At 63.7% G+C, this 12,377-nt stretch overlaps 2 protein-coding genes across 2 annotated transcripts in view; one reads left to right on the top strand and one right to left on the bottom strand.

Annotated features, from left to right (window-relative positions):
- SND1 (staphylococcal nuclease and tudor domain containing 1) overlaps nt 1-12,377 on the top strand; it is a 72,840-nt gene that overhangs the window by 59,581 nt on the left and 882 nt on the right. The window contains exons 17-22 of the mRNA XM_063153591.1: nt 9,098-9,286; nt 10,015-10,156; nt 10,533-10,656; nt 10,751-10,820; nt 11,173-11,286; nt 12,035-12,238. Of these exons, the coding sequence (XP_063009661.1) occupies nt 9,098-9,286; nt 10,015-10,156; nt 10,533-10,656; nt 10,751-10,820; nt 11,173-11,286; nt 12,035-12,238 (843 nt within the window). The remainder of the gene's footprint in view (nt 1-9,097; nt 9,287-10,014; nt 10,157-10,532; nt 10,657-10,750; nt 10,821-11,172; nt 11,287-12,034; nt 12,239-12,377) is intronic.
- LRRC4 (leucine rich repeat containing 4) lies at nt 2,629-5,204 on the bottom strand. The gene has a single exon (XM_063153594.1). It carries the CDS (start codon nt 5,094-5,096, stop codon nt 3,126-3,128), a length of 1,971 nt encoding a protein of 656 aa, XP_063009664.1. The 5' UTR covers nt 5,097-5,204; the 3' UTR covers nt 2,629-3,125.

The raw sequence follows: 12,377 nt of genomic DNA, 5'->3' as shown, positions 1-12,377 counted from the left end.
CCCACATCCCACCCCATCCCACCTCACCCTGCTCCCTTTTTGATCCACCAAAGCCAGGGGAGGCATGAGCAGAACTCCAAATCCCACTGCCATGGGGACTTCCCTGTCATTCCCTAAAAATCCCTGGAATTAATTTGCCAGTATTTGCCTTTCCCCACATCCCAGGGCCTGATTCCCACCCTGCTCCAAAGGAGTCATTCCAGGGAAGGACCTGGGGCTGCTCCGGGGGCCAGGGTGCCACAGGGACTGTCCTTAGCAAGATGGATGGGATGGAATTCCTGAAAGTGGGAGCTGGGGGGGTCCAGAACCAGAGGGCTTTGGGCATGGGATGGGGTGGGATGGGATGGAGATGGGGGTGAGGTTGAGGATCAGGATCAAGATCAGGATTAGGATGGGATAATGATGATGATGATGATGAACTTAGTTGCTCTAATTTTGTGCTAAAATCAGTGGTAATAAAATCCATAAATGCCTCCAGCTCCCTGCATCATTCCCAGGATTTTTGGGATCACTCCTGTCTGTCTCCAGCACAGGGAGGACAAGGGGGTTCATCCCCCAGGGTGAACAGGAGGTGTTGGCATTCCCAGATTGGCCTTGGTGGGAAAATTCAGGAATAAAGGGAAAAGCAGGAATATGATTTTGGGAAAAACTGACCCGGATCTGCCAAAAATAGCAAAAATCCTAAAAATTCCCCCAAATCCCAACACTGAACTCTGACAGCTGCGTGGTGACTGGGGGAGGGGCTCAGCCCCCCGGACGTGGTGGTGGCACTGGGGTGGAGGTGACACCTTGGGGACACTGGTGCCATCCGAGGTCCCTGTGTCCCCACTGCCAGAGGGACACTCTGTGTCCCTGTCCCTGTGTCCCTGTCCCCACCACCAGCAGTGCCCAGCACACCCCCTGTCCTGGCAGTGGCACCCGGTGTCCAGGCTGGGGTCGCAGTGTCCTGTCCCCAGGCTGGAGGTCCCAATGTCCCCACACAGCCGAGGCTCCTGGTGTCCCCTCAAAGTGTCCCCGTTGCACAGAATGGGGGACCCCGCTGTCCCCTCAGGGTCAGTGATCCCACTGTCCCCTCACCGGGGGTCCCGCTGTCCCCATGTCCCTCCTGGGCGGGTGCAGTGCCCCTGATTGATCCCTGTCCCTCCTCCTCCCTCCAATCCCAATTCCTGGCATGTGTGGGGTGTGACCCCCAACGCCCCCAGCCCCCTATCAGGGTCCCGCTGTCCCCCCCATCAGTGCCCCTCTGCTGCTGTTATCCCCTGATTCTCATCACTCCCCTCAATGTCACCCCATAATTGTCCCCCATGTCACCCTCCATGTCCCCCCCCAGTTCTCATCACCCCAATGTCACCCCCTAATTTTACCCCCCCCCCAGTTCTTGTCACCCCGGTGTCACCCCCTAAATTCTTGTTGTCCCCCCCGGTGAGCTGTCCTCGCCCCCTCCCCTCCTCCATCCTCTCCCTCCATCTCCCTTTCCCGCTCTGCGATTTTTCCAAAGCTTTTCCTGCTGAGAGGACAAAAAACCCCTTTGAGGCTGGCGGGGAGGGGGGGGCCCCCGCGGCCCCCCCGAGCGCCCCCGTTTAACCCCTCGGGCACTCGGCGTTACAAATTTGGAACAATATTTATTAAAATACAAAAATACACTTGTTTTTTTTTTTTTTTTTGTTGGATTCGCGGTACAGTCGGATCCTTCCGGCGTTTACAGCCCGAGAGGGAACTTCTGCATCTCCTTCCCGCCTTCCTCCCCCCCCGGACACCCCCAAACCCTAAATTTTAGCTCAGCTTTGCCCCCCCCTCCGAGAACATTTTAAAGCTAAAACAAGAAATTAAAGTAATTCCAGTGCCCGAGCAACCGGGGGGCCCCCCCTCGCTGCTGCCCGACCCCCCCCCGACCCCCTCATCCCCTCGGGACCCCCACGAGGCACTTGGGGTCCCCACCGGGACCCCCCCCGGCGCCACCTCCGATGCTGGTGGCCCCCCCATTGTCACCTCCCCCCCCTCCCCAAGCCCTTAATTTCTCCCAGCCCCCCCCATTCCATGAGCAGCCCTTGGGGGGGGTGTCCCCATTGTCACCCCCTCCCGGGGACGGGGGGGGTGTTTCCCACACCTCCCCCCCAGTCAAATAAAAGGACTAAAAATGCCGTTTTTAGTGAAGGTGGTTACAATCATTGGTCAGGTCTCCCGTGGGGGCCCCCCCAGCCCCCCAGGAGCCATAGCCCTGTGCCGGGGGGTCCGGGGGCCCGGGGGGGTGACAAACACCGTGGGAAAGGGGGTGCAGAGCAAAGCGGGGGGGCACCCGCTCTCCGCCCCCCCGGATCCCCCCCAAACCACCCCCCCCGGGCGCTTGCGGGGTTCTCCCCCTTCCCGTGGGTTTTTGAGGAATTTTTTTGCTTGAATACATTGCAGACGTCCATCCCCAGCCCTCAGGCTGTGCCCCCCGCCCCCCCCGAGCCCCCCACCCCCCAAAATCCGTTCCTTTATTGCATTGGGAAGGTCTTGGCGCGGGGCCGAGATCCCGCTCCGGTGACGCCGGAGCCGCGGGCGCGCGGCCAAGGGCAGCGCCGCGGGGTGGGGGGGCCGACCTCACCCCCTCCCCCAGATAACCCCCAAAAACACCCCGAGCCCCCCCAGAAACACCCCGACAGCTTCCGCCACCGCTCCGGCGTCCCCCGCGTCCCCCCGCGCCACGGCACCGCCGCTCGTCCCCGAGCACGGGGATTTTTCCTCTTATTACCGATTATTTTCTTTCCTCCTCTGTTTCTCCTGGTTTGTTTCTTTTTGTGTTTAAATAGAACCTGCGAGTTAGAAAATAGTGGTTTTTTGTAGGAGTTTTGGGTGGGTTTCGTTAAATTTTAATAGAATCTGCTGCTCTTCTCGGCCCCGAGGTTGGCTATAGAAGCATGTACACGAAAAAGAGTCTTTTCCCCCCCCTGTACAAAAGTTGTGTCTATTATTGAGGAATTCTCCTGGTTTTCCTTAGTATTGAGGAATTCTCCTGGGTTTCCTTCTTTTTGGAGTTCTGCTTTTGTGCATCTATTGCGTTTATAATAATTCGGGGCCGGGGTTGGAAGTGTGGGGGGGACGACGACCCAAAAAAAAAGCAGGAAAAATCCCCCAAAAAAGAGTCATATCTGGGTTTCCTGAACTTTCTCCTTGGGGTGGGTCTGGATTAAATAGGGGTCGGCCAGGGTGGTCCCGGGGGGGTGCAGGGAGTTGCCCAGCGCGTTCTCTGTCCAGTGGGCGCCGTGTGCGGCCTTGTAGGTGTTGTAGTTGAGGTGCTCGTGGATGTTGGGCAGCACCACGGCCCCCTCCCCTGCCCCGCCGGCCGGGGCGGCCGCGGGCGTGGCCGCGGTGGCCGGCGCGATGTCCTCGTCCACCTGGATGATCTCCACGGTGCGGGCGGCGGTGACGGTGCTGCGCTGCTGGTGGCGCTTGCGGAGCTTGTAGAAGACGATGAGCATGGCGGCGGCCAGCAGCGTCACGGCCACGAAGCAGCCGATGATGATCTTGGTGGTCTTCATCACCTCGTCCAGGCTGGTCTGCAGCTTGTCGCCGGCGTCGGCCGTGGGCACGGCCACCTGCTTGGGCGGGCGCGTGGTCTGCACCAGCACGGTGGTGGTGGTGGTGTAGGCCGGCTGGTAGCCCGTCGACGTGGTGGGCACGGGCTTGGTGAACTTGGGGGACACGTCCTCGGGGGAGATCTCGGTGGTCTCCACCGTGACGGTGGTGAAGAAGCTGTAGTTGGAGGTGTTGAGCTCGGCCGTGCTGACGTTGAGGAAGGCCGAGGCGTTGGAGTTGCCGGCCACGTTGGTCACCATGCAGGTGTAGAGGCCGGTGTCGGTCAGCAGCACGTGCGAGAAGTTGAGGGTGCCGTCGTTGAGCACGGAGAGGCGCGGGTGGCTCGAGGCGTGGCTCAGCACCGTCCCGTTGGGCAGCAGCCACCGCACCGAGGACATGGAGGGCGTCCGGCAGCGCAGCTCGGCCACGCGCCCCTCCGAGATGTTGAGGTCCGCGGGCGCGTCCATGATGAAGGGCGCCGAGCACTGGAAGGAGGTCTGGTCCACCTCCACCAGGAAGCGGCCCCGCATGTGCAGCGGGGCGTGGCAGCGGCCGCAGCAGGTGGAGTTGGTGGGGATGTACTCCCGCAGCCACCACGACAGCCAGAGGATGTCGCAGTCGCAGTCCCAGGGGTTGTGGTGCAGGTGCAGCTCCACCAGGTAGCGCAGCGGGGCGAACAGGTCGTGGGGCAGGGACGACAGGTTGTTGTGGGCCAGGTTGAGCTCCACCAGCGCCGTCAGGTCGTCGAAGGCGTTGCGCTCGATCAGGTTGATCTGCGAGTTCATAATCCAGAGCTTTTTGAGGGATTTGAGCCCGTGGAAGGAGCCCGGTTTGATCTCGGGGAAGTTGTTGCCCGACATCTCCAGCTCCTCCAGGCCCACCAAGGGCGTCAGGTTGGGCATGTCCTTAATGTTGCACATCCCCAGGTTGAGGTACTTGAGGTTGTACAAGCCCTCGAAGGCGCCCTCGGAGATGTACTCGAGCTTCTTGAGCTCGCCCAGGTCGAGGCGCATGAGGGAGGGCACGCGGTTGAAGGCGTAGCTGGGGATGCTCTCGATGGGGTTGTTGCGCAGCCACAGCTCGCGCAGCTTGGACAGGTACTCGAAGGCCCCGCTGGGGATCACCGTCAGCCAGTTGTCGAAGAGCTCCAGGGTGTTGAGGCTGGCCAGGCCGTTGAAGGCGCCCACCTCGATCTGCCGGATGGCGTTCCTGCCCAGCTGCAGCACCTCCAGGTGGTGCAGGTGGCGGAACGTGTCCGCCTGGATCATCTGGATGTTGTTCTCCATGAGGTTGAGATAGCGGGTGTTGGAGGGGATGCCGGGGGGCACCTCGGCCAGGCCGCGGCGCGTGCACACCACCTTGCTGAACTGGTTACTGCAGGAGCACACGGAGGGGCAGCTCTGGGGGCCCGGCGAGGCGGCGGCCGTGGCCAGGAGCCACGCGTGCAGGGTCAGGGAGGCGGCCAGGAGCCCCGGCCAGGTGCGGTGGCGGCGGTGGCGGCGGAGGTGGTGCACAGTTACCTGCCACAAGAGCTTCATGGTGTGGCACGTTCATCATTCACCATCGTCTGGGGATGGCGGCGAGAACAGCAGAACGGGCTCGGGGCCCCCCCCTCTCCCGGCTCCCACGAGCTGGGGGGCCCGGCCGGCCGGAGGGGAGGGGGGGGGTCGGGGTGCCGGGGTCGGGGGGGGCTCCGAGGGGGAGCGGGGTTTGGGGAGGGAAAAATTAAAATTTAAGGAGGGGAAAAAAAAAAATCAGCGGAAGGTGCTGGGAGGGGGGGGGTGGGGGGAGAGGAGGAGAAGGAACCCCCCCCCTGCCCGGCCCCGCTCGCCAGTACCTACCTGGGGAAGGAAGGGGGATCGGGGGGTCCGGGGGGGCGCGAGGCGAGCGCGGGGGGCGCGGAACCGAGGAGGGGGGGGGAGAGGGGGGGGCCGGCTCCCAAAAAAAAAAAAAAAAAAAAGACAAAATGGCTCCTGGAGGCTGCGGTGCAGGATGGGGGGGGGCCGGCCCGGCTAAGCGGGGGCCCGGCAGCCCCCGAGCGCGGCCAACCCCGCGGCCTCGCACCTCCGCCCGTGGGGCCGGCCCGGGGGGCTCGGCGGGGCCGGCATGGCCGCCCCCCCCAGGCCGCGGGGAAACGGCGCGGGGGGGGAACGCGGGGAAAGTGGCGAAAAAGGAAATAATTAAAAAAAAGAAGCCGGGAGAAAAGGAAGAATTGGGAAAAGGGGAGGGAGCGGAGGAGAAAAAAAGTGGGGAAAAAAAAATGAAAAACGGGGAGGGAAATGGGAATGGGGGGAAAAAAAAAAAATTGGCCAGGAAAGGGAAATGGAAAAGGAGGTAAAAACGGAATAAAAATCTGAAATAAAATCGAATCGAGATAGGAACGGAAATGAGGATAAAAGTTAAAATAAGGCTAAAATCGGATGAAAAACTAAAAATAAAATTTCAAAATATTAGAAAAAAAAAATAAACCCCAAACAACCCGGACGAAACCTAAAAATAAAACAGGAAAATAAAGATTAAAAATAGGCCGAAATAAATAAATAAATCGCGGGGAGCCCCCCCCGGGAGAGGGAAAAACGCGGTTCGGGGAGGGAGCGGGGGGGAGGAAAGGGCGTCGGCGTGGGGGGGGGGAGATGCCGGCGGGGGCACCTCCCGGTAGCGGCGGCGGCTGCGCTGGTGGCGGGGCGGGGGGGTCCCGTCCCGTCCCCTCCCGCGTGTCGTTCCCGCGTCCCCGCGTGGGTGTCGCGTTCAGCGGCGGCGCGGGGCGATGGTGGCGGTGACAGCGGCGGTGACGGCGGTGGCGGTCGCGGTGCCGGCGGGCATCCTCCGGTGGCGGGGGCCGCGCGGGGCGGTGCGGGCGGTGCGGGCGGTGCGGTGCGGGGCGGTGCGGGCGGTGCGGGAAGCAGCCGCGCAGGCGGCTGGCTCATCCTTTTGTCCTTCAGTGCGAGCGCGGATGGATTGCTGCTGCCGCCGCTCCCGCTGCTCCTGCTGACGCATCCCGGCTCCGCACAGACCCCCCCCCGCACCCCCACCCACCCACCCACCCGCCGCTCTCCGGAGGGGCCCCCGCCGGCCCCGCTTCGGCCGGTGCGGCGGCCCCGGAGCGGTTTTGTGCGCGGGGAGGGGGAGATGCGGGATGCGCCGCTTCCTCCTCCTCTTCCTCCTCCCTCCCTCCCGCCGCCTCCTCCTCCTCCCCCTCCCCGCAGCCCCGCTCGGGGCTTGTGGAGCTTGGGGGGGGCCGCTCCCCGAGCGACCCCTCCCCGGGGCCGGGGGGACGGGCGGACGGACGGACGGAGGGACAGAGGGACGGATGGACGGAGGGAGGGACGGAACGGACGGACGGGGGCAGCGCGGGGCTCGGCGGCTTGGAGGTGACGAGGACCGAGGGGATCCCGGCTCCGACCCCCCCGGCCGGGTGGGGACCCCCGAGACCCCCGGCCCGCGGGGCTGAGACCCGACCCGAGCTGTGACACTGAGGGGGAGCTCCAGCCCTGCAGGGGTGAGGGGGGACACGGGGTGACTGCCAGGGGCTGGGGACGGGGACCATGAGACCTGGGGGTGCCGCTGCTCCTTGGGGCCCAGGCTCTGCACCCTCAGCTGTGCCTTGTCCCCTCCCTGCCCTCAGACTGGGAGTGCACGACACCACCTGCAGCACCCTATGGGCCCCCCTGCTCCTGGTGGCACTGGTGACACTTCGAGCTGTCACCTGAATGCTACCACGGGGTGGTGGGGACCTCTGTGGGGCTGCTGGCCCCTCTGGGACATCCTGTCTGGCATGCACCAGGACACCCCAGGACCCTCCTGTCCTTCCTCACTGGGGTCACTGTCCCCATGATGGCGGCACGTCCCCAGGGGGCTGCAGCTGTTCTGGTGATGTCCCCCCAGGAGCTGCAGGATCTGGTGACCTCCAGTGCCCCACGGGTGGGTCCCACATGTTCCCTGTTCACTGCAGTGGCCACATCTTGTCCCTGAGTCCATCAGTGTCCTGCGTGTCCCCTGGCCAGTGAGCCGGGGGTGACACAGGGGACAGGGACACTGTTGTCACCCAGAGTGTCACCCTGCGGCACTGGGGAGGTGCCACAGGCGTGCACGGGGTGCTGACCCCAGGGACCAGCCTGGCACTGGCAGCCCGGGGGACAGCGGGTGGCCGGGGGCCACGTCCCTGCCACACACCGGCCTTGGAAAGTGCAGTGCCGTGTCCGGTGCGGTGCCATGGCCAGTGCCGTGCTGTGTCCGGTGCAGTGCCAAGAACAGTGCTGTGCTGTGTCCAGTGCGGTGCCAAGAACAGTGCTGTGCCGTGTCCAGTGCAGTGCCGTGTCCGGTGCAGTGCCATAGACAGTGCAGTGCTATGTCCGGTGCAGTGCCAAGAACAGTGTGGTGCTGTGTCCAGTGCCATGCCGTGTCTGGTGCAGTGCTAAGTCTGCTGTGGTGCCATGGCCAGTGCTGTGCCGTGTCCGGTGCAGTGCCGTGTCCGGTGCGGAGCTGTGTCCGGTGTGATGCCAAGTCTGATGTGGTGCCATGGGCAATGCAGTGCTGTGTCCAGTGCAGGGCCGTGTCCCATGCAGAGCTGTGTCCGGTGCAGTGCCAAGAACAGTGTGGTGCTGTGTCCGGTGCAGTGCCATGCCATGTCCGGTGCAGTGCCGTGTCGGTGCGGTGCTGTGTCTGGTGAGGTGCCGTATCCATAGTGGTGACATGGCCGCTGTGGTGACAGTGTTGTGTCTGCCATGGTGCCATCACCAGCACTGGTGCCCAGTGGCCAATGTGGTGCTCTCTCCTCCATGATGCCCTGTCCACTGTGGTGCCATGGCTGGTTTCGGTGCCGTGGCCGGCATGGTGCAATGTCCAGTGCGGTGCTGTGGTTGGAGCAATGCCATGGCGGGTTTCGGTGCCATGGCCAGTGCAATGCTGTGTCTGACACGATGCCATGGCCAGTTTTGGTGCCATATCCAGTGAGGTGCCGTGGCCACCGCAGTGCAGGGACAGTGGGACCCCTCCAGGCTTTGGGAAGCAGCGGGAGCAGTTGTGGTGGGATGGGTGAGCTCAGGGCTGGGACAGGCTCCATGTGGCAGTGCTGGCAAAGCCAAACCCCACTGCCCACGGCAGAGGCCATGGCCGGGGTTTGAACCATCGTGGTGTGGCCCATCTGTCACCCCAGGCCCAAACCTCGCTGTCCCCAGTGCCTCGGCCACACACCTGGCATGTCCTGTGCCATGTGCTGTCCCCAGGGCCACGCTGGCCACAAGTCCAACCCATCCTGGAGTGGGATGTGATTCCCAGGATGGGATACCCAGGGTGGAATGGGATACAGGATGTGGCAGGACCTGGTGGCTTTGTGTACCCCACACGTGGCTCCCATGTCCCTTGTCCCCCACCTCAGGGGGACGCTTTGGGCTGGGGTCCCTGGGTCCGGGCTGGCTGCAGGGAGGTGATTGGGGGGTCCCACCTGGGTGAAGTCGGAGCACTGGGAGGAGGTGGCAGCTGGGGCAGGCTGGGATGGGAACGGGGCCCCACAGCTCATGAGATTGCCGGGATCCCACAGGTTGAGGTGGAGGTGGAGAGCATGGACAAGGCCGGGAATTTCATCGGGTGGCTGCACATCGAGGGCGTGAACCTGTCGGTGGCGCTGGTGGAGCAGGCGCTGTCCCGCGTGCACTTCACGGCCGAGCGCAGCCCCTACTGCAAGGCCCTGCTGGCCGCCCAGGACGCGGCCAAGCAGAGGAAGGAGAAGGTGAGCGGGGCCAGGGGACCTGCCCCAGCAGGGTCACCACCCTGGAGACACGGCCCCGTCCCAAAAGATGGCCCGGCCACGCAGGGTGTCCCCAGCCTGAGAGATGTGCCCACCAAAGGATGTCCCCATGTCAAAGGGTGGCCTCACTCCAGGAGGTGTCACCATGCCAAGAGATGTTCCCACTGTGAGGGGTGTCCCCGTGCCAAGGGATGTCCCCATCCCAAGAGATGTCCCTGTGCAAAGGGATTCCCCACCCAAAAAACTGATGGCCCCACTGCAGGGAATGTCACAACCCCAATTAATGTTCCTGCCCAGTGCGTGCCCACACACCAAGAGGTGATCCCACCACGATGGATGTCCCCATCCCCAAGAGATTCCACCCTAAGGAATGTCCCCACTCCTGGAGGTGTCCCCACCCCAAGTGATGATAGTTGCATGCCAGATACTTGCATGCCAACACCCCAGGGATATCCTAACCAAGAGATGTCCCCGCCCAGGGATGTCCCACCTGAGGAGTGTCCCACCACAGGGATGTCCCAGCCCAGGGATGTTCCACCTGAGGAATGTCCCACCTGAGGAATGTCCCACCTGAGGAATGTCCCACCACAGGGATGTCCCACCCACAACCCCTGAAGCTGAGGCCTGGACACATTCCCACTGCTGGCCCCAGCCCCCCACCCTCCCATTGCTGTCCCCTGAGCGTGGCTGGGGTCCCCGTGTCCCCCCAGGTGTGGTCCCACTACGAGGAGACGCCGGTGGAGGAGGTGGTGCAGGTGCTGGAGGAGAAGGAGCGCACGGCCAACTACAAACCCGTGTTCGTCACCGAGATCACCGACGACCTCCACTTCTACGTGCAGGACGTGGAGACGGGTACGGGGGGACACCTGGGCACCCCAGCACCCAGGGGTGCTCCCCAGACCAGGCGTGGTTTGGCGAGTTGGATGGGATGAGGATCTCTGGGTTTGGTGGGTAACGCCCAAATCCATATGCCCAGGGTGATGTGGGGTCACCCCTCCATCTCCCAAGGCCATTTTCGGGACCTGGGCAGGGGTCCATGATTGGGGTCCAGGTTTGGGGTCCAGAGGTCTTGGGGCAGGGTCTGGGGCTGAGGTCCAGGTTTGGGATCTACTGTTGAAGCCATTATTAGGAGTTGGGGTTCGGGCTTTGGGGCCACACTGAGGAGCGGGGTTGGGGTCAGGTTTGGGATGGGGCTGGGGGCTTATCCTGGATATCCGGGGCCCCGCAGGCGCCCAGCTGGAGAAGCTGATGGAGAACATGCGTGCTGAGGTGGGCGCCCACCCGCCCGTGGAGGGCTCCTTCGTCCCGCGCCGCGGCGACTTCTGCATCGCCAAGTTCGTCGACGGGGAATGGTGAGGAGGGCACGGGCTGACCCACGGGCTGGGCCAGGGCAGCCGTGGGGTGTGGGGAGAGGACCAGATCCCCAAAATCCCGCCTGCTCTGCAGGTACCGTGCCCGGGTGGAGAAGGTGGAGTCGGGTGGCAAAGTGCACATTTTCTACATTGACTACGGCAACGTGAGTGGCACCGGGGAAACTGGGGGAAAGCATCCCTCATGGATCCATGGATCCATCCATCCATGCATCCGTCCATCCGTGGATCCATCCATCCCTCGTCCATCCTTCCATCCGTCCTCCTGTCCATGGATCCAACCATCTGTGGATCCATCCATCCCTCCATCCATCCCTCCATCCATGGATCCAACCATCTGTGGATCCATCCATCCATCCATCCATCCATCCATCCATCCATCCATCCATCCATCCATCCATCCATCCATCCCTCCCTCCATCCCCTTGGTGTCCCTGGTGTCCCCCACGCTGTGTCCCCTCTCTGATGTCCCCTGGTGTCCCCCTGGTGTCCCCGCAGAAGGAGACGCTGCCCCCCAGCCGCCTGGCCCCGCTGCCCCCGGCGTTCTCCCCGCGGGTGCTGCCGCCCCAGGCCACCGAGTACACCTTTGCCTTCATCCAGGTGCCACAGGATGTGAGTATGGGGGGCTCCTGCTGTCACCCCACACCTGGGCTCCCCACACCTGGGCTCCCACTGTGGCCCCTGACCTCGAGCCTCCACCCCGTGTCCCACCCGTGGCCCCCAGACCCACACCCTGAGCCCCAGGTGCCACCGGTGGGCCCCAACCCCAAACCATCAGCCCCAAGCTTGGTCCCAGTTGTGAACACTGAACCTGGGACCCAAATGTGTCTCCTGACCCCGAACACCAACCCCAGCTCCCCCGTGTGTGCCCTGACCCCCAACCCTGACCCCAATCCTGATCCATGATCCCAGGGTAACCCCAGCCCCCCCCACACCCCAATCCCAGGGATACCCCAAGCCCTCAGTGGGTTGTGGGTGTCCCCAAAACACCTAGGAGTCCCTGGGGTCTGAGGGGTGGGGGGGATCCCTGAGGGTCTCGGGGGTCTCTGAAGGCCACAGGGGATCTCTGAGGGTCCGGGGGGTCCCCGAAGGCCATGGTGTGTCTCTGTGGGTGTGGGGTGTCCCCAGCAGCCCTGGGGGTGTTCCCAAAGTTGTGGGCTGTTCCTGGTGGCCCAGAGTGTCCCTGATGGAGCAGAGTGTCCCCAGTGGGTGGGGTGTCCCCGAGGTCGTGGGGTGTCCCCGCTGTCCCGGGGTGTCCATGATGGGTGGGGTATCCCCAGTGGGTGGGGTGTCCCCCTGTCCCGGGGTGTCCCTGCTGTCCCGGGGTGTCCCTCGGGGTGTGTGACGGCTGCGGGCGCAGGAGGAGGCGCGGGCGGACGCCGTGGACAGCGTGGTGAGGGACATCCAGAACACGCAGTGCCTGCTCAACGTGGAGCACCTGGGGCCCGGCTGTCCCCACGTCACCCTGCAGTTCGCCGACTCCAAGAGCGACGTGGGGCTGGGGCTGGTCAAGGAGGGGCTGGTCATGGTGGAGCCCCGCAAGGAGAGGCAGTTCCAGAAAGTGGTGGGTGCTGGGGGGCAGGGAGGGGCTGGGAAGGGGTAGGGGGGCATTGGGTGGGTGCTGGAGGTGCTGGGGGTTGTTCTGGGTGTTGGGGGGTGCTGGAGGTGCTGGGGGTTGTTCTGGGTGCTCAGGGGCCGTTTGG

This window comes from Melospiza melodia, chromosome 4 (genome assembly GCF_035770615.1).
Source record: "Melospiza melodia melodia isolate bMelMel2 chromosome 4, bMelMel2.pri, whole genome shotgun sequence".
Lineage (NCBI taxonomy): Eukaryota > Metazoa > Chordata > Aves > Passeriformes > Passerellidae > Melospiza > Melospiza melodia.
Note: the sequence above shows the minus strand (reverse complement) of the source record. Positions and strands in the feature narration are given on the sequence as shown.

Coding starts and splice junctions, on each gene's coding strand:
- LRRC4 (XM_063153594.1), bottom strand. CDS start 5,096: ATGAAGCTCTTGTGGCAGGTAACTGTGCACCACCTCCGCCGCCACCGC.